The sequence below is a fragment of the Zootoca vivipara genome, chromosome 2, assembly GCF_965207765.1.
Source record: "Zootoca vivipara chromosome 2, rZooViv2.hap1.1, whole genome shotgun sequence".
NCBI lineage: Eukaryota > Metazoa > Chordata > Lepidosauria > Squamata > Lacertidae > Zootoca > Zootoca vivipara.
Window position 1 is genome coordinate 101,655,606 of NC_142584.1, and position 27,472 is coordinate 101,683,077.

The 27,472-nt window shown below is 40.5% G+C and overlaps 1 protein-coding gene across 8 annotated transcripts in view; it reads left to right on the top strand.

Annotated features, from left to right (window-relative positions):
- Window positions 1–27,472, top strand: part of CFAP20DC (CFAP20 domain containing) — a 147,120-nt gene that overhangs the window by 41,159 nt on the left and 78,489 nt on the right. For all 8 annotated transcript variants that reach the window (XM_035106799.3, XM_088662618.1, XM_088662621.1 and 5 more), the window contains 3 exons: window positions 8,185–8,299; window positions 15,973–16,129; window positions 21,850–21,990. In XM_035106799.3, the coding sequence (XP_034962690.3) occupies window positions 8,185–8,299; window positions 15,973–16,129; window positions 21,850–21,990 (413 nt within the window). The remainder of the gene's footprint in view (window positions 1–8,184; window positions 8,300–15,972; window positions 16,130–21,849; window positions 21,991–27,472) is intronic.

Sequence of the window (27,472 nt, forward strand, 5' to 3'; positions counted from 1 at the left end):
CTTGGAAGGTGAAGATTTGCCCATCCGCTGGAAGTTCCCCACCCTGACTTAAGATGATGTCTAACAATCATGTCCTGCTTGAGCAGTGGACTTTGGTTTGTGCAAATGTGTTGCATGGTTATGGGGGAGGACATTGGGCTACAGGGAGGAATTGGGGAAGTCTTCCTTCGTGTGCTAGAATGATTTGGATCTCACCCAGAAGCTACAGTAAATTGGTAAGTCTCTAAGGTGTCACAAGCCTGTCTAAAAATAAAAATATTTCCATTTCCTGTAGGCTTCTAAAATCTCATTATTTTTATTGTGAATAGAAGGCTAGCTTACAATGAGAAAATGATGACAAACTGGGATTAGAATAATATTGCAGCCACACTGAAAGTAAGAGAATGCAATCAACAAACAATTAGGAAGTTTCAGTGGAGCAGTTGACAATATGCTAATGACTGCTACACGTTGGTATATTAAACATATATAATTGGGGTTACAGAACAGTAATTGAAGGGAGAACGAGTTGAGATTTGGTCTTTTTTATTTGTTTGTTTATTAAATTTCTATATTTCATCCAAGGATCACAGGGCGGTTTAAAATATAAAAACACAAAAATAATAACATTGTAACAAACAAAAGCAGTGAGAGAGAGAGAGTTTTAAAGGCCATCGATAGTTTAATTATCCAAAGGCCTGGAAAAAGAGGGATAGTTTTGGCTGGCACCTAAAGATACGTGAGCCTCCCTGGGGAGAACATTGTACACAGGGAGCCACATTGTCACTCTCTGGACGGACCTCTTGTGGAGGGGGCACGCAAAGAAGGTCCCTCAGATGGTGATCACAGGGTCCACGTCAGTTCTTACAGGAAGAGGCAGTCCTTGAGGCATTGTAGTTCCAAGCCGTTTTAAGCCCACCATATCTGCTGGGACAGTAAACAAATTGGAAACATCCATGCAGATCTAGCTCTTAATGTTTGCAGACTTCATATCTCAAATCTATACCGTCTGTTTTTCCTCTTAGGTTTATTTCATTTTCCTTTACCCTCTGCATCCCCCCCCCATCCCTTCCATTCCCTTTTCTGACACCTTTATCTACTTTTGTGCCACTCCATAGCCCAGTTTCTTCTGCCTTCTGCTTCCATTTGTCTGCGTGTGGTTTTTGAACAATAATGTTCACAATAAACTCTTTTGCTTTGTTCCAATAAATGTTGGTGCTGCTGTATAACTGCTACCACCTACTCTTTCTAGAAAATGAATATACAAATTTGATAAAGAAAATTAAAATGAGGTATGTTTTTTATGTTAAAAATTATCCTGCTTAACTTGGGCAACATCCAATGATGTCCACGCGCTTACACCATGGAAATCTAGTGATTGTCTTTTCCCCTTTCAGCATCCCCACCCGCACCCCGAAGAACTGCTGTGGAGGTTGCACCATTTTCTTCTTTGCCTTTAATGTTCACAACTACCTTTTAATGTAACAAGCTGTGGTGACCCAAGTGACCTTCGTGGATGCCCCTAAGTCATAACATTGTGACAAAATTAAATGGCATGAGGACAAATAGGACTGTGGGCAGTGGGGGGGGGGCATCAAGAAGAATCAACAGCACTTACAACAAAAGGCAACTGAACAGCACTGGGGAAAAATATGTTCATAATTGGTTAAAAGTAGCTAAAAGGGGAGGGGCTGCTTTTTGAGACTCGTGAAAATAAACAGAAAGCCATAGGAGTAATTTAGGCTCTTCTCTATTTTATGTGTGACAGGTTAAGTTATCTTTGCAAACCAATTTATATAGCATGTTCTTTGCAAATGTCTTTTAATAGAGGCTTTGGTTTGTTTGTTTTTTAATTTTCAAGGGACAGCATTTTAAAACAATGCTGAAGGAATAAAAGAGTACTACCGTATGTATTATTTCTACAATACCCTTTATAATACAAAGTTATTTATAAAAGTAATGCCAGACATAATATGAAATTCTTACTGAATATATTCTTAGCAAGAGTGATGGTGATGTGTTATATAAATACACACACACACACAAACACTTCCAATTAAACTTTACTCAGAGTAGACCCTTTGAAATGAAATGAACCTAAGGTAGTCATGCCTGTTAACTTCAGTGGTCTACTCTGAATTGGATACAACTCTTTGAATGGGATTAACCTAACAAATCCCACCAGTGGGAGCCCTGCATAAGCACTGCCACTTGTGCAACAAGGCTTTTCTCTGTACATCTGCCACATGCCCTGAAATTGGCAGGGTGGGGGGCACAAGGAGTGTGTCAAGAGAACCTTCAGAACAGTGCATGGGGGGAGGAAAGGAGGGGATTGTTCTATTTGGCAAGCTGAAATGCTTGTGCTGACGAAACGATTGCTTTATGTGATTTTGAATTCCTCCCATTACTGTATTTCTAAATCAACACTTGTCAAGATGGTCTAAGGAGTACCTTTAATATATCTTCTTGAACTTCACAAAAGCAGTGGAGTAGCTTTCGTTTTAAACTAGAGTAGGTGAATATGAGTGCCTACTAAACTTTGTGCAAGTCTCAGTCTTACAGTCTTATAGAGACAGATTGTCCTTCTGCAGCAAGTAACCTTATGGAAAGAACAAAATGAAATGGATAGCTGCCAATAAACTAAAGAAGAGAAGCCAGCAGAATTAATTAGAAGCATAAATAGCCACATTCTTAGTTATAAATAAGCTGGTTCTGGAAGACATTCATTAGCTGAACATTGTGCACATTTATACTCATTATAGGACCTTGTCTCTACTGAACAAATTAAAAGCTATTTTGCAGAATTACATGTTCCTAAATCAGCTGGCAAAGATTTCCAAAGCTTGACTAAACAAATCATCATTCCATAAAACTGAATTTAGTAAATAGTTTAAACCGAAAGAAATAGACATTGGAATGACCTAAATTAAAGTTTTGAAATCAAAGTTTTATAAGACTCAGCAGTCTGTGGTGGTGTCCCCCCCCCCAATTCCAAGTGCCTTATGTCTGCTGCATCTTAAACAGCATTGGTGTTTCCAAAATCCCTTGAGGTTTCCACCAGATGTACATGCCCATGTGTGCAAGAATTTGGGGATATGTTTGTTTGTCTCCGTAAGTGCTTTACAAATGTATATGAATTCCCTGCTTTAGTGCATGAAGCACACCCTAACTCATGAGTAATTTCGTTGTTCCTGCAAGGGGACAATGACAATAAAGATATCTTAAATTGAACAGGGCAGCCCTTGAGCATGTGTAGTTCTGTATGAATATTAAAGCCACTACTTGTATTGCAGCCTTAACATTATATAACAACACACTTAACTGCAAGTATACTAGTATTGTTTACAGGTAGGTAGCCGGGTTGGTCTGATGTAGTCAAAACAAAATTTAAAAATTCCTTCCAGCAGCACCATTTCATGCAAAACCATTTGCAGTCGTTTGCGGTCATCAACAGCTATCAGTCAGTCAATCACCCATTTCCACCACCCTTCTGAGTGATCCCCCCTCCCCATCCCCACCCCTCCCCACCCCTTCTCTACATAAGTGCCTGGAAACTTCCATTTCACTGTATCTGAAGAAGTGTGCATGCACACGAAAGCTCATACCAAAATAAAAACTTAGTTGGTCTTTAAGGTGCTACTGAAGGAATTTTTTTATTTTACTTCCAGCAGCACCTTAGAGACCAACTAAGTTTGTCATTGGTATGAGCTTTCGTGTGCATGCGAAAGATGAAGATGGTAAACCAGTGAAGCATTTCTTTCACATACTAGCAAGTAGAGAGATTAAAAACAGTTTCAGGATTCAGTGAGGGCAACAAGAATTCATGGAGAATGGAAAATTCAGTGGTGTAAGCAGGTCTTTGTTATGACCAGGCATCCCCAAACTTCGGCCCTCCAGATGTTTTGGACTACAATTCCCATCTTCCCCGACCACTGGTCTTGTTAGCTAGGGATCATAGGAGTTGTAGGCCAAAACATATGGAGGGCCGCAGTTTGGGGATGCCTGGTTATGACCCACAGACCATGCACTATATACTCTGTTTTCTCTGGGGATGGTGAGTCTCCAACTATATCCTTTAGGGAAAAACTGTTAGGACCATAAAAACTGTGTTAGGACCATCTTCAGCATGCTTCTGACCGGGAGACACAGCCTTGCTTCCGTGATACCTTTGTCAGAGGTGGGGTCTTCCAGGGTACCTGTCTCCCCAGCCCCATAGGAGTCAAAGTGAGGGTTTAAAAGACAGCCAGCTCCTTGAGCAAGTTAGGTTTATTGCACTGTAGTACTGACGGTTCGAATCCCTGCGACAGGGTGAGCTCCCATTGTTCGGTCCCAGCTCCTGCCAACCTAGCAGTTTGAAAGCACGTCAAAGTGCAAGTAGATAAATAGGTACCGCTCCGGAGAGAAGGTAAACAGCGTTTCGCCAGAAGCGGCTTAGTCATGCTGGCCACATGATCCAGAAAAACTGTCTGCGGACAAACGTCGGCTCCCTCAGCCAATAAAGCGAGATGAGCACTGCAAACCCAGAGTCATTCGCGACTGGACTTAACTGTCAGGGGTACTTTACCTTTACCTTTTTTATTGACAACATATGCAAGACTTCTTTTGGAGGCAGAGACAACAGCTCATTGTCCAGGGTCCTGGGAGCTCTTCCCTGGTGCCTTGAACACTGACTGAATACCCCTGGGATTCCCCTGTGAGCCTTGACCTCATACCTATTTTTAAATTTTTGCTGATTTTATTTGTATATTGATAATTGTTTTATGTACAGCCCTTGGAGATTCTTTGAATGAGCAATTTATAAATTCTTCCAAATGAAATAAATAAAATGGTCTGTGGTTCAATTTCCAGCACCTCTGTTAGTATGCACTCATTTCTTTTTCTGTCTTTTGTTGACTTTTATCCCCTGGCTCTGTTTGCCAGAATTTTTTTTAAAGTGTTTCAACAGGTTTTATATTTCTTCCATAAGTGTTCAGCAATATTCATGAAAGGTGATCATCTTTCGCTATAAGGCCATGTACACACTGAATAGTTTATAATAAAGAGAAACAGTTTGTAAGAAGCAGGAAGCCCAATGAACCAATAATCCATGCTGCTGCTTGTTTTATTCAGAGTTCATTTTAAGCTTTGAAGTGAACATTAACAAACTGCCATAAATTGTCATATATACAACAGCAAAATGAATAGGTAATCTGAGTCAATGAGTATATCTGCACTCCTGGGTAGTCGCTACCATTTTAACTCTTGTTTTTGCTGCATTTGCTATCAAGAGGAAAATAGTCAATCAGAGTTGAAGCTATGAGATAGAATTGAAAATTGAATTGAAAATTGAACTGAAAAGTAATTTTGCTTTAAAATGTTTTGCAAATGTAGACGTTAAGTGTGAAATGAATGCAGCTAATGACCATAGCTGGAAGAGTTATGCACCTGCTGATCAGAGGGATATTATTATAAATGAGGTTGATTTTTCCTGTTGACTACCTCATTCTTTCTCAACGTGGTCTCATTATTTTCCTGTCCCATGTCTGACCCCTCAGATAGGAAGATTCAAGCATAAACATAATAAAAAACACATTAACTCCTATAGAGCTTTTTCAAATGTTTTCTGATATGACGAGAGCTGTGTAGTTTTGTTTTTGTTTTTGTTTGTTTTTTCAAAAGTTTTGCATAGGAGCTCCTGGTTTTTTCACAGGAAAATTAAAGGTTGAATTTCCCGGCAAACACCAATCATAGCTCTTGGGTTCATATATTTGCAGATGACAGTCTTAATTAAGAATTCTGAAGGTTTTAAAATGTGCTCCTTTTGAGGAGGGTTCCTTAAACCTCAATGAAGTGTGCTTCTTAAACAAAACCACGCTGACCAGCTAGGATTGTGGTTTGATTTTGCCAGGGCTATAATACTTAGGTTGTTGTTGTTGTTGTTTGTTATTGATGTATTAAGTTGTTTTAGAGATTTGTTTTCACACTCTTGCTCTTCTTTCCTCATATATTATTTGTCAGCTGAGCATCTAAGAAGTGCCAGTCCCCAGCATGACTTATCAGGGGAAGAGAAAGGAAACATATATAGAAGAGTTGGTGTATTTAAAGGACCCAAAATATTAAATGTCTGTGTTGTGAAACCTCCACTGCTACTTGGGTGGTATAATTAAAACACATTATTCTTTAGGGAAACAATGTGACTAACACCTTGATTTGGTAGTCTCTTGTGGCATATTCCAAATTTAGAAGTCTCGTTTAACAAGATGGATTAGTGAACAATCTAGCCTACTACATTGGTTTCTGGCAGTGGCCAACTAGAAACTATAAGAAAGTTGGTCATTGTGATAATACTCATTCCTTGTATTTAATTCCCACCGTCTGACAGAGGTTTGCTGTCTCTGAACACTGAAGTAGCACTCCTGGCTTTCATACCTGATGGAGGTGGGATTGAGTTTACTAATTTTAAAGAAAATTGTATATATTTTTAAAGATTTTACTTAATTTGGATCCCACTTTTCAGACTGAATGATCCCTCAGTAGACCAAGATTAATTTAAGCAATGTACAGTATAACCCTACTTCTGAAAGTATATTAGAAAGACCAGCTACCATAACATTAATAAACTGTTTGGACAGTTGCTTCCATACCTGTAGTGAAACTGGAATCTTGGGTGGGGTTTTTTTGCATTATGCAGTTATTCACCCTGTTTTGTTTCGTTTTTTTAATATGTAAACATATGCGGGGTTTCAGTGCCAACATAGAGTTCTTATTTGTGATGGCTTCCCATTCCCATCACAGGAGAGAATGGATTGCTCCATTTGTTAACTTGTTTTTAGGGCCTGGTGAGTTGTTAAATTTGTTAAAAGGTTTACCTAGGTTGACTTCATTTTTCTTTAAAGCTCTGAATCAACCAACAGATGTCAAGGAAATAAGCAGCTATCCTATTTTTAAAAGAGGCAGCCCTGTTTAGGGAAGTTTTTAATATTTAATGCTGTATTGTTTTAATATTCGATTGGGAGCCGGCCAGAGTGGCTGGGGAGACTCAGCCAGATGGGCGGGCTGCAAATAATAAATTATTATTATTATATTATATTCTTTATTCTGTACAAATATGGCTGAGTTTCATCACACTTTTCCTTTGCTTTTTCCTTGATATACTAGATGATACAAGTGCTGATTTATAAATGTTGATTTATAGAAAAGATAGGGTTACATAGGATGGAATAAGTTATATTAAGGGATGTCAGTGTTTTTTTTTCCTATTCAAATAGCTGATAAATGGAACCCATCTCTCAATAAATTGATTATTTTTCTAATTACTTCATACTTTTCTCCAGTAGGTTGTTTTGATCGTTAAGGAAACTTCCCACATTTTTTTTAGTATGAAGTTGTTGGTAAAAACATTTTCTCTTTAAGGAGAAGAAAGCAGGTGGTAGGAATTAAAAGTTTGGTGGCTTCGATTTCCAATCTAATTTTTTTTTTGTAGTGAGCCATTTTCTGTTGGGGTGAATTCTAGTATGAAATTAAGCCAGCTTGAACATTCATGGAAACCACAGAACATACATAGGAGCTTCTTTATCAATCTGAACCAAAGCTGATCGTGATTGCAGTCTAAATCTATTAATGATGTTCAAATCCAGTGTTCTGGCTGTCACTGGAGGAGCAGCCTGAATAGTTAGCAATAAACTTGTGTGTTGTTAATTCAGGTTTGGAGATATGTGCTTGGGAAGTAAAACCGACATACAATGTTTTGTGTCTATCTTTAAGCACACAAAGAGCGCATATGAAATGGCAGGTGGATTTTTAGAAAAAGAGAACCTATAATGATTTCCTATTTAGTGGGGTGACAGCATGTCCCAAGATAACACAAGCTCAAGGGACTGAAAAAGCATGATTATTAAAGGCTAGTGGCTTCTCAGTTCATACAAATTGAATTCTTTCATAGGTTGAAGTGCTGTGGAAATCTAGTGAAGAGTGAAGAGCATTGAAATAAAATTAGCATGTAAAGTGATTTTATATATTCAGACTTGTAGCCACTAACTTTGAATTTGAGAGAGAAATCTCATTACTTATCTTGTAAAAGGGGTAATACTTAAACTCTCTATTTGCTGTCCTTGATTTAAAGGTTCTGCATAGGAATGATGGTTTTCTGTGGTTGCCCAGAGAGAGTGGTTATTGTACTGATGGAGATCTCTTTTCCTCCCCCCTCTCACCTTTTCTCTTTTACAGGATAACTGATTTAGGAAACATTAAAAGAAGGTTGTATTTATCAACAATCCACAAGGAGTTGTCCATAACCCCCCTACATGCAAAAATTCCTCTTTTTATGATCAAGCGCAAAATTGTAGGTATATTTCCTTCCAATTTATAGTTCCCTTTTCTTTTCTTTTGCATTGCAATACTTCTATGTATCTGTAAGAACTATTAAAGTTGATCACCATGGTCCTGGATATCAGTTCTTATGTCTGCAGAAGACAAGAAGTTGACTTTCTGGTTCAGTCCAAAGCAGTGGTTTAAATTAATTGTATTAATTACATGTGCATGTGCAGAAAGAACTTCAAATTGGAATAGTATTGGGAATTTCTGTAACATAAAGGTCAAGCAGGTGTGCTAGTGAACTCTACCATAGATCCTACTTACCATATTCAGGCTGTTATTTGCCGATCCAAACGTAGGCAGAACTTAGAGTGAGTGAGCGGAGCTCAAATTCTTGCCAGGGGCTCTTGATACCATTTTCTGTCACCACTGCCCTTCATGCCACACCAGGAGTCATTAGAAGTACAATAGTGATCCAGTTTCAATGAAGCTATGTCTATAGCACCAGTGCTGCTTGCTCCAAGCTAGTGCTAAGAATAAGTCTTAGATATGACAATTAAAACATCCTGGAAAATATGCCTTCCATCTGTAGGTTGGTAATCACTTTGTTCACCCAATTGTGTACAGAATGTATAAATTCTGAAGATTAAATTTGCCAGAAGTTTCAGATGTGACCATGAATTTTCCTTAACAAGCAGATGTCTGTCTGATATGTATTGCTATCTAATTGCATATTTTGGGTGAGGATATGGCTTCCCATCTGCACTGCACTGCAAAATGCAACTTCCACCCTTCAGGCTGCTAATCATGTACAATACCTTCTTGCAAACTACAGGTAATTTGAAGGCATTGGTTTTCATATTAAAGCAAGATCCTGCCAAGGATGAAAACAGTCTTAGCATTTTTACTTAAATAGGTATTTGTAGGCATACGTCCTTTACAAGCAACTATCAAATACATTGAACTGAGAAAGAGAGAATGAGACAGAGACTGTTTGCAAAATACTTATTTGCAAAAGTCTTTTTTCTACAACTTTTTGGAAGGCATTTATATTATACTAATAACTTCGTTTTAGTTTTCTCCTTTTTTCAAGCATGGCCTTAAAAATTAATATGTACCAGACAGTCATCCCACTGAGGCAGTGGTTAATTCAAGATCATAGATCAATTGTAGAGTTGGACAGGACCAGGAGGGTCATCTAGTCCAACCCCCTGCAGTGCAGGAATCTTTCCCCCAACGTGGAGCTTGAACACATGACCTTGAGATTAAGTCTCATGCTGTACTGACTGAGTTTTCCCCTGTTCATGCAATGAATTATTTTCCTGCATTCTGATTGTACAGAAGAAGAAAGAGATAAGCCTCCATTCACTCTGCTTTCCCCAAAAGCAGTGGCTTTTAAGTAAGAAAAAAATCTAGCTGTGTAAAAATATGCCAGTTTCTTAGCATAGTACATACTGTATTTTTGAAGGAATTTTGAGGAAAAAATCTCTCTCACAAGCAAAACAAGTAATTTCTTCATTGGTAATCTTAAATGTTGTCCCTGCATCAAATAATGCACACAGATTAGTTAGAACAATGCCATCAATGTTCCCCAGAGGTGGCAAGCCCATTACGGAATGACATTTTGTACTGATATTAATGAATGATTATGACACTGATTAAAGCTTTCCCGTTACTTTTTAGTTTTCACCCAAATACTTTGTTTTCAAAGTATTTTTATTAGTGCTCAGCAGAGACAATTTCCTACACAGCTAGAGCTGCACATTTCCATTAGTACATACTAAAAACGAATATTGATATTTCTTCTGTCAGTATACAGTGTTTTAGTGTGTTTGTCCTCTGGTTGTGACAGTGTGTTTGTCATAGGTAATTTGATGCCATTCAGTATACCTCTTTTGTGGAAGTCAAATGGAACATGCCTAATATTGTCAGGTGCTCCTGGAGAGATTTTTCTCTATAGTTATTTAAGAAATGAAGAACACACACCATTTCTTAAATAACTCTGTAGGAAAATCTGTACAGGAAGACCTGACAATATTAGCTATGCTCCATTTGACTTGCACAAAAGAAACATACCAAATGGCTTCAAATTACACATAGTAAACACATTACTGCTATAGGGGTGAGCTTCACAATGTTAAAGCATTTTTGCCTTCCATTTCCATATTTATATATATTTGTAATCCCACTTAACATCCATGGTGCTAATCTTGCTCTTTACAAACACCATATCCTTGCACAGAAGGCATATTTGTACACAACTGCAGGACTGAAACCACATTAACATATCCATATCAACAAACTCTGTCAGTTGTTGGTCACTACTACTGATATTGTCTTTTGATTGGCATTTGGCATGTGGCTGCTCTTAAAAACATATTCTCACTTTTGGTCTTACGGATCCCAGTGCAGTGTAGAAAAGGAGGCAATCTCTTAAGAGTGTTCTGTTTCTTAGGGTAAGACACACAGACTAGGCATGGGAAGCGTCAACTCCTGCGGCACAAAAGCATAACTGTGGTGTGCAATCCCATGAGTTGCATGGGATAGAGAAGTTTATTTGCCTAATGACTTCGAATGGAGCAGGTTAAGTTGTCCTTCATACAGCTGTTTCATCTGCTTACTTGCTTGCAGTAAAGGTAAAGGGACCCCTGACCATTAGGTCCAGTCATGACCGACTCTGGGGCTGTGGCGCTCATCTCGCGTTATTGGCCAAGGGAGCCGGCGTACAGCTTCCAGGTTATGTGGCCAGCAGTTGTTGTTGTTGTTTAGTCGTTTAGTCGTGTCCGACTCTTCGTGACCCCATGGACCATAGCACGCCAGGCACTCCTGTCTTGCACTGCCTCCCGCAGTTTGGTCAAACTCATGTTCGTAGCTTCGAGAACACTGTCCAACCATCTTGTCCTCTGTCGTCCCCTTCTCCTAGTGCCCTCCATCTTTCCCAACATCAGGGTCTTTTCCAAGGATTCTTCTCTTCTCATGAGGTGGCCAAAGTATTGGAGCCTCAGCTTCACGATCTGTCCTTCCAGGGAGCACTCAGGGCTGATTTCCTTAAGAATGGATAAGTTTGATCTTCTAGCAGTCCATGGGACTCTCAAGAGTCTCCTCCAGCACCATAATTCAAAAGCATCAATTCTTCGACGATCAGCCTTCTTTATGATCCAGCTCTCACTTCCATACATCACTACTGGGAAAACCATAGCTTTAACTATACGGACCTTTGTCGGCAAAGTGATGTCTCTGCTTTTTAAGATGCTGTCTAGGTTTGTCATTGCTTTTCTCCCAAGAAGCAGGCGTCTTTTAATTTCGTGACTGCTGTCACCATCTGCAGTGATCAAGGAGCCCAAGAAAGTAAAATCTCTCACTGCCTCCATTTCTTCCCCTTCTATTTGCCAGGAGGTGATGGGACCAGTGGCCATGATCTTGGTTTTTTTGATGTTGAGCTTCAGACCATATTTTGCGCTCTCCTCTTTCACCCTCATTAAAAGGTTCTTTAATTCCTCCTCGCTTTCTGCCATCAAGGTTGTGTCATCTGCATATCTGAGGTTGTTGATATTTCTTCCGGCAATCTTAATTCCGGCTTGGGATTCATCTAGTCCAGCCTTTCGCATGATGAATTCTGCATATAAGTTAAATAAGCAGGGAGACAATATACAACCTTGTCGTACTCCTTTCCCAATTTTGAACCAATCAGTTGTTCCATATCCAGTTCTAACTGTAGCTTCTTGTCCCACATAGAGATTTCTCAGGAGACAGATGAGGTGATCAGGCACTCCCATTTCTTTAAGAACTTGCCATAGTTTGCTGTGGTTGACACAGTCAAAGGCTTTTGCATAGTCAATGAAGCAGAAGTAGACGTTTTTCTGGAACTCTCTAGCTTTCTCCATAATCCAGCGCATGTTTGCTATTTGGTCTCTGGTTCCTCTGCCCTTTTGAAATCCAGCTTGCACTTCTGGGAGTTCTCGGTCCACATACTGCCTAAGCCTGCCTTGTAGAATTTTAAGCATAACCTTGCTAGCGTGTGAAATGAGCACAATTGTGCGGTAGTTGGAGCATTCTTTGGCACTGCCCTTCTTTGGGATTGGGATGTAGACTGATCTTCTCCAATCCTCTGGCCATTGCTGAGTTTTCCAAACTTGCTGGCATATTGGGTGTAGCACCTTAACAGCATCATCTTTTAAAATTTTAAATAGTTCAGCTGGAATGTCATCACTTCCACTGGCCTTGTTATTAGCAATGCTTACTAAGGCCCATTTGACTTCACTCTCCAAGATGTCTGGCTCAAGGTCAGCAACCACACTACCTGGGGTGTATGAGACCTCCATATCTTTCTGGTATAATTCCTCTGTGTATTCTTGCCACCTCTTCTTGATGTCTTCTGCTTCTGTTAGGTCCTTACCACTTTTGTCCTTGATTATGGTAATCTTTGTACGAAATGTTCCTTTCATATCTCCAATTTTCTTGAACAGATCTCTGGTTTTCCCCATTCTATTGTTTTCCTCTATTTCTTTGCATTGCTCATTTAAGAAGACCCTCTTGTCTCTCCTTGCTGTTTTTTGGAAATCTGCATTCAGTTTCCTGTATCTTTCCCTATCTCCCTTGCATTTTGATTGCCTCCTCTCCTCCGCTATTTGTAAGGCCTCGTTGGACAGCCATTTTGCTTTCTTGCATTTCCTTTTCCTTGGGATGGTTTTCGTTGCTGCCTCCTGTATAATGTTACGAGCCTCCATCCATAGTTCTTCAGGCACTCTGTCCACCAAATCTAAATCCTTAAACCTGTTCCTCACTTCCACTGTGTATTCATAAGGGATTTGATTCAGATTGTATCTTACTGGCCCAGTGGTTTTTCCTACTTTCTTCAGTTTAAGCTGGAATTTTGCTATAAGAAGCTGATGATCTGAGTTACAGTCAGCTCCAGGTCTTGTTTTTGCTGATTGTATAGAGCTTCTCCATCTTTGGCTGCAGAGAATATAATCAATCTGATTTCGATGCTGCCCATTTGGTGATATCCATGTGTAGAGTCGTCTCTTGTGTTGTTGGAAGAGAGTGTTTGTGATGACCAGCTTGTTCTCTTGACAGAACTCTATTAGCCTTTGCCCTGCTTCATTTTGAACTCCAAGGCCAAACTTGCCAGTTGTTCCTTTTATCTCTTGATTCCCTACTTTAGCATTCCAATCCCCTGTAATGAGAAGAACATCCTTCTTTGGTGTCATTTCTAGAAGTTGTTGTAGGTCTTCATAGAATTGGTCAATTTCACTTTCTTCAGCACCGGTAGTTGGTGCATAAACTTGGATTACTGTGATGTTAAAAGGTCTGCCTTGGATTCGTATCGAGATCATTCTGTCATTTTTGAGATTGCATCCCATTACAGCTTTTGCCACTCTTTTGTTGACTATGAGGGCCACTCCATTTCTGCTACAGGATTCTTGCCCACAGTAGTAGATATGATAGTCACCCGAACTGAATTCGCCCATTCCCTTCCATTTTAGTTCACTGATGCCCAGGATGTCGATATTTATTCTTGTCATCTCATTTTTGACCACATCCAGCTTACCTCCACTCATGGTTCTTACATTCCAGGTTCCTATGCAATATTTTTCTTTACAGCATCGGACTTTCCTTTCGCTTCCAGGCATATCCGCAACTGAGCGTCCTTTCGGCTTTGGCCCAGCCGCTTCATCAGCTCTGAATCTACTTGTACTTGTCCTCCGCTCTTCCTCAGTAGCATGTTGGACGCCTTCCGACCTGAGGGGCTCATCTTCCAGCATCATAACTTTTATATGCCTGTTGGCCAGCAGTACCAACCAGTATAATCAAGATGTCACAAAAGATTGACACAGGCAATTCCGAAGGGCAGGACTTCTGTTCCCTATCCTAGTCAGTCCAATGATTGGCTTCCAGCACTTACAAAGTGTGGAAGAAGCATGGGTTTTTGTAAGATAAGTACAGGTTGCCACTGTACTATATTTAGTGCAACTGGTGTGATGCTGCTGCTGCATCCTCCATCACAGTGAATATGAAAGGTGGCTTCTGTGTTCCTTTCTGAATGCTAGGTCAATCTACATGTGCACATGTTCAGTGCAGAATTTCAGCTTTACCGGATAGCATTAGTCAGTGATGAAGCTCTTGAATTGACCTGGGAGGCGGATTGTAAAGCTGAGGATCAAAAAAAAGCTTGAATATTTTCTCTTTAGGGAATGCAAAACATCAATTGACTATTTCTGACCCAAAGTAAAAGACTTGAAACAAACTTCTAAAATTTTGCTACATGTTTATAAGTTGCTTTTCTCTGGGGCTTGCTCCTTAGTTCCACTAAGATTTCTGTCTCATTTATTGCTCTAGCCCTGATTAGCCTCCTTCAGGGCTGTCTTGATTGTACTCCAGAGACATCATCAACCATAGCTGCCAAGTTTTCCCTTTTCTCGCGAGGAAGCCTATTCAGCATAAGGGAAAATCATCAACCCTGAAGATTGAATACTGTGGGGTGCCCTGCTGGCTTGTTCTATACCTGGGATTGTATTTTGAGACTGTGTCTAGGCTGTGAGAACTCTGTACTAAAGAGATATAAAGCAAGATCTAGCCTAATGTGCAACCTGTATACTTTAGGTAAATTTAAGCCACATGCTCTTATGGGTAATTTCTTCTGCTAGTCATTGAATGAGACAAGGAGTTATGAAAGACCCTGAAGCCCTGAACAACTGGAAATCCTGTTGCTCAGGAAGCTTCACTAGATCTTTCCCATATATCTTGAAGCCAAAGTTTGTTGCCAGAAGGGTTAGAAATGATTTTTGTAAATATAAAAGCTGATAGAATGCTGAAATCCCAAACCAAATTCTGTTCTGTTTTTGTGTGTGTAGAACTGCAGAACACATACATACCTCTCATCATGCGACAGGTTACAAATATGCTTGTTCCCAATAGGAGAAGGCAAGCTTTCCTTCGGGGATAAACATAATGCACTCAAATATAACATAACATTGCACAGGCAATAGAACCATCCATTATAAGAAGCTAGTGTTTGTATGTCTCTTTCGTTCCTGAGACTGCAGAATGATATACCCACACAAGATTTGGAAGTTGCAATTTGGAAGTTCATTATCTACTGCCATGGACTTCTGAATTTAATGTCACACATCAATGGTGTCCTAAGTGCTGAGCTACCTGGGCAAAGGCCACCTGGCTCTTCTGTGACTTAAGATCATCAAAACAGTGGCAGTCACAGGGGATATGATTTACTTCTTACATGGGCCTATAGTTACATCAGAGAAGATCAACCAGTGGTATCAAGGTGTGTGTTGAGACAAATACAGTACAGAGAAAGAGAAAGCAAGCAACAGGAGAGAATTGGATTGCAGTTTTACGGATCCTTGATAGTCATAACCATTTATATTGATTGCTCTTTACTAGTTTACCATCAGCCATTAATATGCACAGGCAACTCAGACCTGAACACACTTAATTTGAAAGCAAGTATCACTGATTTCAAGTACAAAATGCATGCTAAAAGTTCAGACTGGAGGCAATTATAGATCACTTGCATGGCTGCAACATTCCTTGATGTGGAGAAAACATATATTCCATGGAGCAGCTGTGGGAGAGTTGGGGTATAATTATGTTTAGTGGTAAATTTCTGTGCTAATTTCTTTTACAAGATCTGCAGCTTATATAAAGATGTCATTAAATCTGTTTTCATTCTTTTCTTAGTGGTGCAACCTGTGCATTGACTTGGTAGCATTCACCAGTGAGATATTCAAAGGAGCCGTCTTCCAGTCCTTGGATGGCATTATTGTTTCAGCTAACTGTAAACTGCGAAAAATCTTCACACTGAAGTCAAAGCCCCTGGATACAGATGATGAAGATGGTGTGTTAACTTGAACCTCCTGGAACTCCACTGAGTTACTGTTGTATCATACAGTTTCAAGCTTGTCTACCAGGCTTCTATGATTAATCATTTGAGAGTTTAGACGATTTCACTCCAATTAATGCAAGTACAGGTCATGTATCTCTATGGCTCAGGGGTTGTCAATGACATTAGCTAAGTGTGGTGACAAGGTGGGAAGGCACTTACATTTTTATAAAGCGCTGCCTTCATTAAAACTGCATTGTGGAAAAGGTTCCATCTTTAAATTAGCATACAAAACTGCTAATAATCTTCTGGCGAGCTACCTTCAGGTAAGTATTTCATTAAGCAATTTGAAAGAGAGCTTGTTATTTAATTATCAGTGGGCTCTTCTGCTGAGAGATGTCATTTTCTCAAGGTGTCTTCTAAAAAGAAAATTGTCAAGACTACCTACATAAAATCCAGCCGTTATTTTTCTTCATTTTGGAAATAGGACCTCTGAAGAAAGAAAAAGATGGTTTTGATAATGAGCTGCTCACTGTATTAGTCCCATTGCTCATCAGCCACATGTTACAGTACTCTTTGAATGCGACACTATCACTGTGTCTAAATAAAAGAAGTCAGGTCCCCCTTGCATTCAACTCTGCTCTTCATAATCTGGGCTGAGTTTCTTCCAGCCAAATGAACTCCCCCACCCCCCACTGCAATCTGTTTTAGACTAGATTCTTCAGTCTCCCAGCATCCTCTACAAAAGCAGTAAGAGACCTTTGGCAGATAATAATTCTGAGGCTAGTTCGGCATTGTAATTTGAGCTTTTCCTCCGGTCCGCTTATTTATTTAAACTTTACGTTGTCTTGGTTTATGCTTTGCATCTTTTTTGTATCTTGCTCTTTTGCTTCAATTATCTGGAACTATTTGCAATTACATTCTGCTCATAGCTTACAGTGCTCTGGATTGTATAGGTTCCCTTGGGAGGCTGCCATGTGGATATCTCTTAACTTTTAAGGCAGGTGGTTAGAGTAGATGACTCTTCCTTCTATCTCCTCGATACAGAAATAACCTTTCTTTCTTCAACCTAGCCCCATCGCTTTCCCAAATCAGTTTAGACTTTCCATAGTCTTTTTCTTCCAATCTACTCTTACTACATGTCCTGTTTGTGGCAATGGGATATAAAGCAGCATGTGATAAAGAGTTTTGATGTGGTGTCAGTAAACCAAGCTAATCTTTGAAAGATCAGAAAGCTAGCTAGGTTTTCCAAGCTCAGCATTTTTGGGGGAAGCCACAGAACTGTGACAAAACATTGTAAGTTGATCAAGTTTGCATCCCAACCCAGCCCCTCTGACTAACTGCAGTGGTGTTACTATGAGATGAGAGAATTCTCATGAGATGAGAGAATTCTTCTGCTTTGAAGACCTCTAGGAGGAGGCAACATTGAGTGAGCTCCTGCAGATAGTTTGAATCTTTCGTTAACTTTGCTTCTCAGTTGTGTGTTGGAATGGAGCTCTGCTTGCCCACAGAGAATAGTCTATTGGAGGCATTCTTGTAGGCTATCAGTGGAAGAGAGGACTGCTTTAGATGATTGCCTGCAGTTACATTATTCCTGGAACCAGGTGGTCAATTTTGGATGCTCCTGCTATTGAGCAAATGTGTCTTGATTTAAACAGACTCTGTTTTCTCTGTCTTGACTATGCTCTCATGACCCTGATCCAAGTATGATGTTTTTGTGGGAGGGGAATAATACCATGGAGATGGCATTTTAATTTTGTGTTTATTCTCTCCAGGTGATTTGAATTTGCAAGGCTTTGGTTTTTAAGGGCCAGCATTTTGTTTTGCAGAACTGTGCCATCTGTGCAGGGAGCCTTTCGCCATCCATTAGCTTGTTGATTTGTTATGTGTCAGTCTGGGAGGAAATCTGTCATATTGAAATGTTTATTGAATGGTGTTCACTGGGGTGACAGCTGAACAGGGGGTTCTACCAGCTGAAGGCAAAATAAAATTGGCATTGCTTTCCAGTTAGATTGACATGAAGGTGGATTCTTCCTGTATGTGCTATACTATGCAGGGCATAAGATCATAAGGATGAAATTGCCATTATCTCTGCTTGTTAGGTTAGATAGTAAATGCTTAGAAAATTGCTAACGGGCCATTCACAGCTGTAAATTAGGAGGAGGAGAATCCCTTCATTCTAAATAAATGCTGTTCTATTTTAATATCCTGGTTGTTGTTGTTGTTGTTTAGTCGTTTAGTCGTGTCCGACTCTTCGTGACCCCATGGACCATAGCACGCCAGGCACTCCTGTCTTGCACTGCCTCCCGCAGTTTGGTCAAACTCATGTTCGTAGCTTCGAGAACACTGTCCAGCCATCTTGTCCTCTGTCGTCCCCTTCTCCTAGTGCCCTCAATCTTTCCCAACATCAGGGTCTTTTCCAAGGATTCTTCTCTTCTCATGAGGTGGCCAAAGTATTGGAGCCTCAGCTTCACGATCTGTCCTTCCAGGGAGCACTCAGGGCTGATTTCCTTAAGAATGGATAGGTTTGATCTTCTTGCAGTCCATGGGACTCTCAAGAGTCTCCTCCAGCACCATAATATCCTGGTACCTATATCTATATTTGCATTGCATTTCAAAGCAGTCAGAATTCAATGAATTCAAAACATTTTATCCTGTGTTCAGGTTCAGCATACTTGCATACATTTAAAATCAAACATTTTAATGCAATACAGTAAAAAAGCAGACTAATAATTCAAAATGCAGACACTTTAACTAGTTTCTAATGAGATAAATGCAGTGCTGCAATTAGGTCATTTTAGACTTTTGTCTCGTGGGGAAGGGGGGCATCTTTTGATGCTAATGTATATTAACTTATCTTAAGAATGGGGTAAGACAGCTTTGCTGTGTTCAAAATCCTTCCCACGTATTCTGCTGAGTAACAGCTCTGCTCTTTGCAGCACCTGCCATTACAGGGATGAAAGCATGAGGAGCAGGGTCCTTATCACGAAAAAAGTTATTTTGTAGTGGGAAATGCATCTCAAGTCACCCATCAACTTCAGAATGATAAGGGTATGTGGATAAAGTAGACAGAAGTCCTGCTCCCTCGTGATACTAGAGCTTTAGTTAGCTAATACTACAGCAATCTGCTTAACCGTGAGCAACACCAAGGGAGGGCTGTTGCCTGCATCTCCTGGTTGTTGGCTTTCCAGAAACCACTGGTTGGCCACTATGAAATACAAGATGCTTCACTAGACAGACCTTTTGTGTGATCCAAAAGGGCTCATCTTCCATTTGTATCACATCACAAGTTGCATCTTTTTAGTTCCAAAATTTACATTTCATGCCAACTTAGATGTTGCATACCTCTTGAGCATGATAAGCTTGTTTTTCTTTCCACATCTGGTGCCAATTAACATAGCCCTGCTAGGAGCTGCAAAGCTATTCTGACTTAACCTAATCAAAAACACAACTGGGAACATTTCCTGCTCTTTCTCAAGTTCCATGTACAGTATCAGCGAGATTTATGTAAGAGTATTTCCCATTGAACTCTGTTAATATTACTTGCACGGTGTCAGGGTTTCACAGGAGTCGGATCCCAGATCCCACCGTGCAGAGTTTGTTTTGAACCACTCACCTCATCCTGAAACAATAGCCACATCTTCTTGGACGCATTCTCTTGGTCCGGGGGGGGGGGGAGACTGTGTCCCTTTGAGCCAGTCCAGAACTGATTTTTGAACAGATAGAAACTTTTGCCAGGAAATGGAGAAGCCATCTCAAATTATTTGAGTATAAATGTTCTTTACAAAAATAAACCTGTAAATTTATTTATTTTTAAATGATCTTCCCATCAGGAAGATATGCCTAAATATACTCAGAGGACCCAATTTTTACACTCCTCGAAAGGAAAGTGTGGGGGGAAAGCACAGTTATGGCTGGATATTTTTACAAAAGGAGGGTACAGAAGATGGTTTGATTTGTAAAACAATGCCGGCTAATTATCTTGCACTGTAGTTGGAAACTTGCTGTTCATTTAATCGGGATTAGAGCAGTGAGCCTTTGGAGCGATCCATGGAATTGGGAATCAGGTGGATAAGTAGATTTCTTTCTGCAAAGCTCTTTGGATATTTCTCTGGAGGTTGAGCTACATCCCCACATTTTATTTTATTTTTTGGTTCAGCTTTCTTCATTTCTCATTAAACTGGGAAGTTGATACGCCTTGTGATACAAAATGATTGGCGTACTCAGCCGGTGCTTCTCCTAGCATTGCTTCCTTTCTCCATTTGGGAATCTTGTTTGTTTGTTTGCTTGCTTTCCAGCAATGTGGCTGATTATGTAGAACGCTGTGTTCCAAATGTGTTTTGTTCTTCCTTTATAGTTTTGAGTCTCCATTACTGATATCAACACACTGCTGTGGAAGCTGGGCTTGTCAGATAATATGAATGTCTGGGAGGCTTGGACAAAAAAACCCAATACAGGCATTAAAGTAATACAGTCTGTTTAGAAAGCAAATTATGTTGTTTAATTTCTTAGATTGCATGAAATGAGCAACAGACCAATACTTGTATATCTCTGACGGCATGGCAGTTGGCTTGATGCTGGCATGGGGAGCGCCTGCATTGGGAATTGTAAATGCTATGGAGCGACATTGCAGCAACTCGGTGATGCAATAACTGGGCCAAAATATCCTGTTCTGCCCACTTGTTTGACGGGTTGCAGAGCTTTCTCAGATGTAACAACCACATGAGATTAGACAGTAACTGAATCTCAGGCATGATCTAAATTGTGAGGCCAGCTAATTGCAGGTGGAGTTTAATTGCAAAACCCATCCACCCTGAAATCTGATTAATTCTTAACCTCACACATAAATTATTTTAACCGTAAGTTAACCGCAATCAGGCATCTGCAATTACGCTTCCTAGAAAAGATATAACAGCTGGTGATTGCTGTGGTAGATTTATGGGACTAGAAGGACTGAGATCATCATGTTGTCCCACCCCCCTCTAAATCCCCGGCTCTTACATTGTCTGTACTCTACCAATTGAAATCTTAACTTCTATTGGGGGCATCCAAACTACAGCCTTTAGGGAGTCCAGCTGTAGCACACAGTCCAGGAACCATTTTGTTTACCTTACACAGGAATACTTCACTTTTAGCCTGGACCTGTCTGCACTCAATCCACATGTCTCTTCATTCATACCCGGTACTTTTTAATGCATGATTGACTGAAAGAGGTGTTTGCCTGAGGGAGCATCTCTTATTTGAGGTGGTTCTGTTTTAGACAGTATTTATGCTGCTGCTGCTGCTGTTTTAAAAAACAACCTTCTATTGGTAAGAAAATGTTAAGTTTGAGGTCTTGTGGCATTATTAAAGGTTTTTCCTGAATGCTGGGGGCTCTGGCACATTAGTTATTGATTAAATCCTCCTGTCCAAATGAGGTAATGAAGATCTCTAGAACTGCTAACTCCCAGTTCAGAAATAATGAGTCTTGCCTGGAAAAAATCATGCCATTGAATTAAGAATCAGATAGTTTGAACATCAAATGAATAAATGAGCTTTTGTTTTCTGGTTCATAACGCTTGAGGCAGCTAGAAGTCTCTTCATTTTGTAACTATGGGGGCTAGAGGGTTTTTAAAATATCAATGAAAATACTGTAGGCTATATTGTTTCCCTTGTTTGTTTCAGCTACCGGGTGTGTAGAAAAGTGAAGCCTTCGCTGTATTTTACTCAGACTTGTATTGATATTGCATTCACAGCTGATGGGCCAACAGATACGATTCCTCGAGCCTGTCAGTTAAATTCAGATGTGCCGCAAGTCACCCAGCTGCTGAATATGAACAAGCTACGCCCAGCAGAACAAAAATGTGGAGGTCGGCTCTTAACTTCACCGGAATTAGGTAGGTTGTAAAATTAATTTGTACGTATTGGATATGTTGGTGGCCTCATGAGAGCATCAAAGCTGCTTCTTGGTGCATGTCCCCTGTTTAGAAACATTATGTTAAATGCAGGTCCTGCTGCTAAAATCAAGTGTTAGCAATCTTAAGGATTTTACATGAGGACCAGTTTACATGTTCCCCTCTGAATGAGAAAGTACATAGAACCCAACAGCTACCACTGGGCTTATGGCATTATCTCCGTGTGTCACGCTTTCTTCTCCTCGGAGCGTTCAATTACACATGAGAAAATGTGTAATGCACATGCATGCACTGTTTTTCACCCTGGAAACTTCAAAGCCTGTGATAGGTTTTGTCCCTCTCCCCCAAATCGGATCTCAGATTACATGCATTTGCTCTGAGCAACGTAACTTAGTAGGAGCCTTTGAGAACTGATTCCGTCTCTGTCCATAGTCTCACCTCATGAACTGCATAGCCTGCCCTTAGATTCCATTTCTTGGTTAGGTTATGGTATAATGAATTGTTGTGAAGTGGGGTTTTTATAGATGGATTTATGATACCAGTTCTAAGCACCTGCTGGTACCGGGCCAGGAAGAAAAGAAAAACCTCATAACAGAAGATGGACTTTGGCTAGTCTATTAGAGAGAAAGGGCATTGCATAAATACGTCTTTCTATAAGCCCTTCTTATAGCTTTGCTCAGATACGGCAATGTGAGATGCTCTTGGAGTGCATTAATAAGGTAGTGTGCTTATCCATGTTCTTAAGCTTTGAAAAGAGGGCCCAGCATGGCTGGCCCACCCTTGAGGCAAAAGAAAGCCCTTGGGCTGGCAGGCTTGAAACCATTGGGAGGGATGGCTCACCTCCTCCCCCTTTCCCTAATGCCTACTCTAATTATAATCATAATCATAATTTATTTATACCACGCCCATCTGGCTGGGTTTCCTCAGCCACTCTGGGCAGCTTCCAACAGGATATTAAAAACACAGTAAAAGATCAAACAATAAAAACTTCCCTAAACAGTGCTGCCTTCAGATGGCTTCTAAAAGTCAGATAGTTGTTTATCTCCTTGATATCTGATGGGAGGGAATTCCACAGAGCAGGCACCACTACCGAGAAGGCCCTCTGCCTGGTTCCCTGTAACCTCACTTCTCACAGTGAGGGAACCGCCAGAAGGCCCTCGGAGCTGGACCTCCGTGTCCAGGCTGAACGATGGGGGTGGAGACGCTCCTTCAGGTATACTGGTATACTCCTCCCCCCTCACCAACACCACCTTGATCACTACGCCTCACTGTCTGCTGACTCCTCCCCCTTTGCCACCTCTGCCACCTCTCTCACCACTGCTGTCTTTGCTCCCTGGGCAGCCTCCTTTTTCTCCCCTTTTTCTCAGGCCCAGGGGGGTGGAGAGCAGCAGATGAGTTGGGGGGGGGCAGGAGAGGAGGTGGCAGTGGCAGCGAGGGTGTTTTGCCTCAGTGGCAAAATGTGCTAGGCCAGCCCTGGGGCTCAGTATAGCAAATTGCTGATGGGCTGTTTTGGAAAAGCAGGAAACAAGCACAGTATGAAGTTATTGGAGTCACCTGTTCTTTAAAATTGTCCTTGGAATTTGCCCTTTAAGAGGAAATGGTCATGTATGTAGTCCCTAAGTCATGTGCCAAATTTTGCTCACAGATTCCATTTAAAGGGGGAGGGGAATACTTACAAAGCGGTTGCCTCCTTTCAAGACCAAAAGAAGAAACCCTGCCATTAAATTCTGTAATGAGAAAAGATCTTTATTAATATGAACTACAACAAAATAAGAAAGGTGAATAATTTAATTTAAAATACTGTGGCACTACTCCAGTGCCTAATTTAATGAAAACAAAAAAGGTAATAGAGTTCATTTAATTTTGGATAACCACTTAGGGGTATAATTATTTTTTATTTTTATTTCATCCTCTGTATGACAGCCTGTTCTACTTTAATTTTACAAGACATTTAATTATATGTTTGAATGAAAATTCAAGACTACACCCAAGAATCCCAATGTCTTTTATCTTAAAGTTCAAGGACACTATGATGCATAACATAAAATGTAGGGGGGCAAGGGGAGTTGAGTTCATTGGGGTAGATTCATTGAGAACTTCTAATGACTCTATTAATTTTTATGCATGAGATAAAGGCTACCTTGCTGATTATTCAACTTAAACATGTCCTTTATTAAGTGAATGTGCATTGCTATGAACCCATGCAAGCCAGAGAGCATAGGATAATTTCTATTTCATAATAAAAAAATTCCTTCAGTAGCACCTTAAAGACCAACTAAGTTTATATTTTGGTATGAGCTTTCGTGTGCATGCACACTTCTTCAGATACACTTCTATTTCATAAGCTTGTATACAATAACACAGTAAGTATCAGCAACCTTAGTTACCTTGGTAGTGGGTAACTTATATATACACCACTAGGACTTGTGGGGTACTGTATCGAGTCAGTGCTTCCTGAATTCATGAAGCACCATCCAGTCAGGCCTTGCACTTTTCTGGGATTTTTTTCTTCTGGTCCTAGTCTTTTCCATCAGTCATTTATTTTGAATGGGAGCAAGAGTTGGTGTCTGATAATGATTCTGCTGATTACAAATAGAAGGTAATGGGATAACAAACTTGAAAAACCAATTGTTTTGGATTTGGTTTCATCAATCTAAGTAATTTCAGTACCATACAGATGCAGAGAAGGTACATTCTGCTGGCCAAGAACTTTACATCTTAGGAAAATAAGATGGATTACGTAGATATAATCTGGAAGTATATATAATTGAGAATTATTTGGGAGGAGAAAGCGTATATAACAGTTGTTTACTCTTTCATATAATGCCTGCAGTATTAGATTACAGGTAGGTAGCCGTGTTGGTCTGGATCGAAGTAAAATAAAAAAATTCCTTCAGTAGCACCTTAAAGACCAACTAAGTTTTTATTTTGGTATGAGCTTTCGTGTGCATGCACACTTCTTCAGATACAGTGAAATGGAAGTTTCCAGGCACTTATGTAGAGAAGGGGTGGGGAGGGGTGGGGAGGGGGAGGGGGGATCACTCAGAAGGGTGGTGGAAATGGGTGATTGACTGACTGATAGCTGTTGATGACCGCAAACGACTGCAAATGGTTTTGCATGAAAAAGCAAGGGTTGAGATGGCTGAAGATCGCTTATCATGTATAATGAGATAAGAACCCGATATCTCTGTTCAAACCAGGTCCCTCCATGGTTTTGAGCTTGGTGATAAGTTGCAATTCAGCAACTTCTCTTTCCAGTCTATTTCTGAAATTCTTTTGTAGTAAGACAGCTACTTTGAGATCTTGTATAGAATGTCCTGGGAGATTGAAGTGTTCTCCTACTGGTTTTTCTGTCTTCTGGTTCCTGATGTCAGATTTATGTCCATTTATCCTTTGGCGTAGGGTTTGGCCTGTTTGTCCAATATAGAGAGCTGAAGGGCACTGTTGGCATTTGATGGCATACACAATGTTAGAGGATGAGCAATTAAATAGTCCTGAGATGGTATGTTGGATGTTGTTGGGGCCAGTAATGGTGTTGTCTGGGTGTATGTGGCAGCAAAGTTGGCATCTGGGTTTATTGCAGGCTCTGGTACCAGTGTCCATGTTAAGTCTGGTGGTTGTATTATTGTGGGTGAGGAGTTGTTTAAGATTGGGTGGCTGTCTGTAGGCAATGAAAGGTCTTCCTCCCAGAGCTTGAGAAAGGGAGCGGTCATTGTCCAGGAGAGGCTGTAGATCTCTGATGATGCGTTGTACTGTTTTAGCTTGGGAGCTGTATGTGATGACTAGTGGTGTTCTGTTATTTTCTTTTTTGGGTCTGTCTTGCAGCAGGTTCTCTCTAGGTATCTGTCTGGCTCTGTTGATCTGTTGTTTAACTTCATCAGGTGGATATTTTAGTTCTAAAAAGGTTTGCTGTAGATCTCTTAGGTGAACCAGTAGGAGAACACTTCAATCTCCCAGGACATTCTATACAAGATCTCAAAGTAGCTGTCTTACTACAAAAGAATTTCAGAAATAGACTGGAAAGAGAAGTTGCTGAATTGCAACTTATCACCAAGCTCAAAACCATGGAGGGACCTGGTTTGAACAGAGATATCGGGTTCTTATCTCATTATACATGATAAGCGATCTTCAGCCATCTCAACCCTTGCTTTTTCATGCAAAACCATTTGCAGTCGTTTGCGGTCATCAACAGCTATCAGTCAGTCAATCACCCATTTCCACCACCCTTCTGAGTGATCCCCCCTCCCCCTCCCCACCCCTCCCCACCCCTTCTCTACATAAGTGCCTGGAAACTTCCATTTCACTGTATCTGAAGAAGTGTGCATGCACACGAAAGCTCATACCAAAATAAAAACTTAGTTGGTCTTTAAGGTGCTACTGAAGGAATTTTTTTATTTTACTTCGATCCAGACCAACACGGCTACCTACCTGTAACCAGAACTATGGAAGGCACCACATTGAGCCGCATGAAATGGAAGTCCATCAACCTCACCAAGAAACTTGCCCAGGTACAAACTGACATCCTCTTTCTATCTAAATGCAAAAACCTGGACATTGTACCTAAGGGTCTTAGAATTAAGAACCCTCTTCAATCAACTTATCCCACAGAATATGCCAGAAAACTATGCCACACTTTATCTAAGAAACTGCTGAAACATCTTATTGGCGTTCTCTATTCCAAACAGAAGTTAATAAAGGAGGAACTCTCTGCACTGGAGAACTCCATCAGGAATCACCCGGCCTGGCAGAAGTTCCACAAGGAAAAACAAACCATTTACCACTCTCAACTGGAGTTACTGAAGAACCAGAAAAATAAAAAACTCTGCAACCTTTCCAACCTACAGGCCACCAATCAAAACAAGATCAACAACATTGTCAATCTTTCACAGCAAACACTCAGCCCAGCTGAGGAATCCGTCCTTTCACGGGGACTATCATTCTGCCCTGCCAAATCCCAACACATGATTCAGTTCTGCGGGGACCTGGAAGCATTTTTCCGCCGTTTACGCCTGAAGGAGTATTTTCATCACACACAAGAACAAGACAAAGTAGAACAAACTACATCCCCACAACACAACACCTCTCAACTTACTGGGGAACAACCATCACCCTCCAAACGCATCAATGAACAGAACATTGACCACCAACTACCACCGAAAAGAAGTTACACAAAAAGGGACTCCACATGGACCCCTCCTGATGGACGCAATACCACACTAGATCTGTACATCGAATGCTTCCGCCACAGAATCCAAACGGATGTGACCAGAAAACACCATCGCTTACAACAAAATCTAAACCATGCTGAAAGGAGAGCCATAGAAAATCTCAGGAACAACCCAGACATTATAATTAAAGAGGCAGACAAGGGTGGAGCTGTCGTCATCATGAACAAAACTGATTACATCCAAGAGGCCCACAGACAACTTTCCAATACTGCCTTTTACATGAAATTGGACTCAGA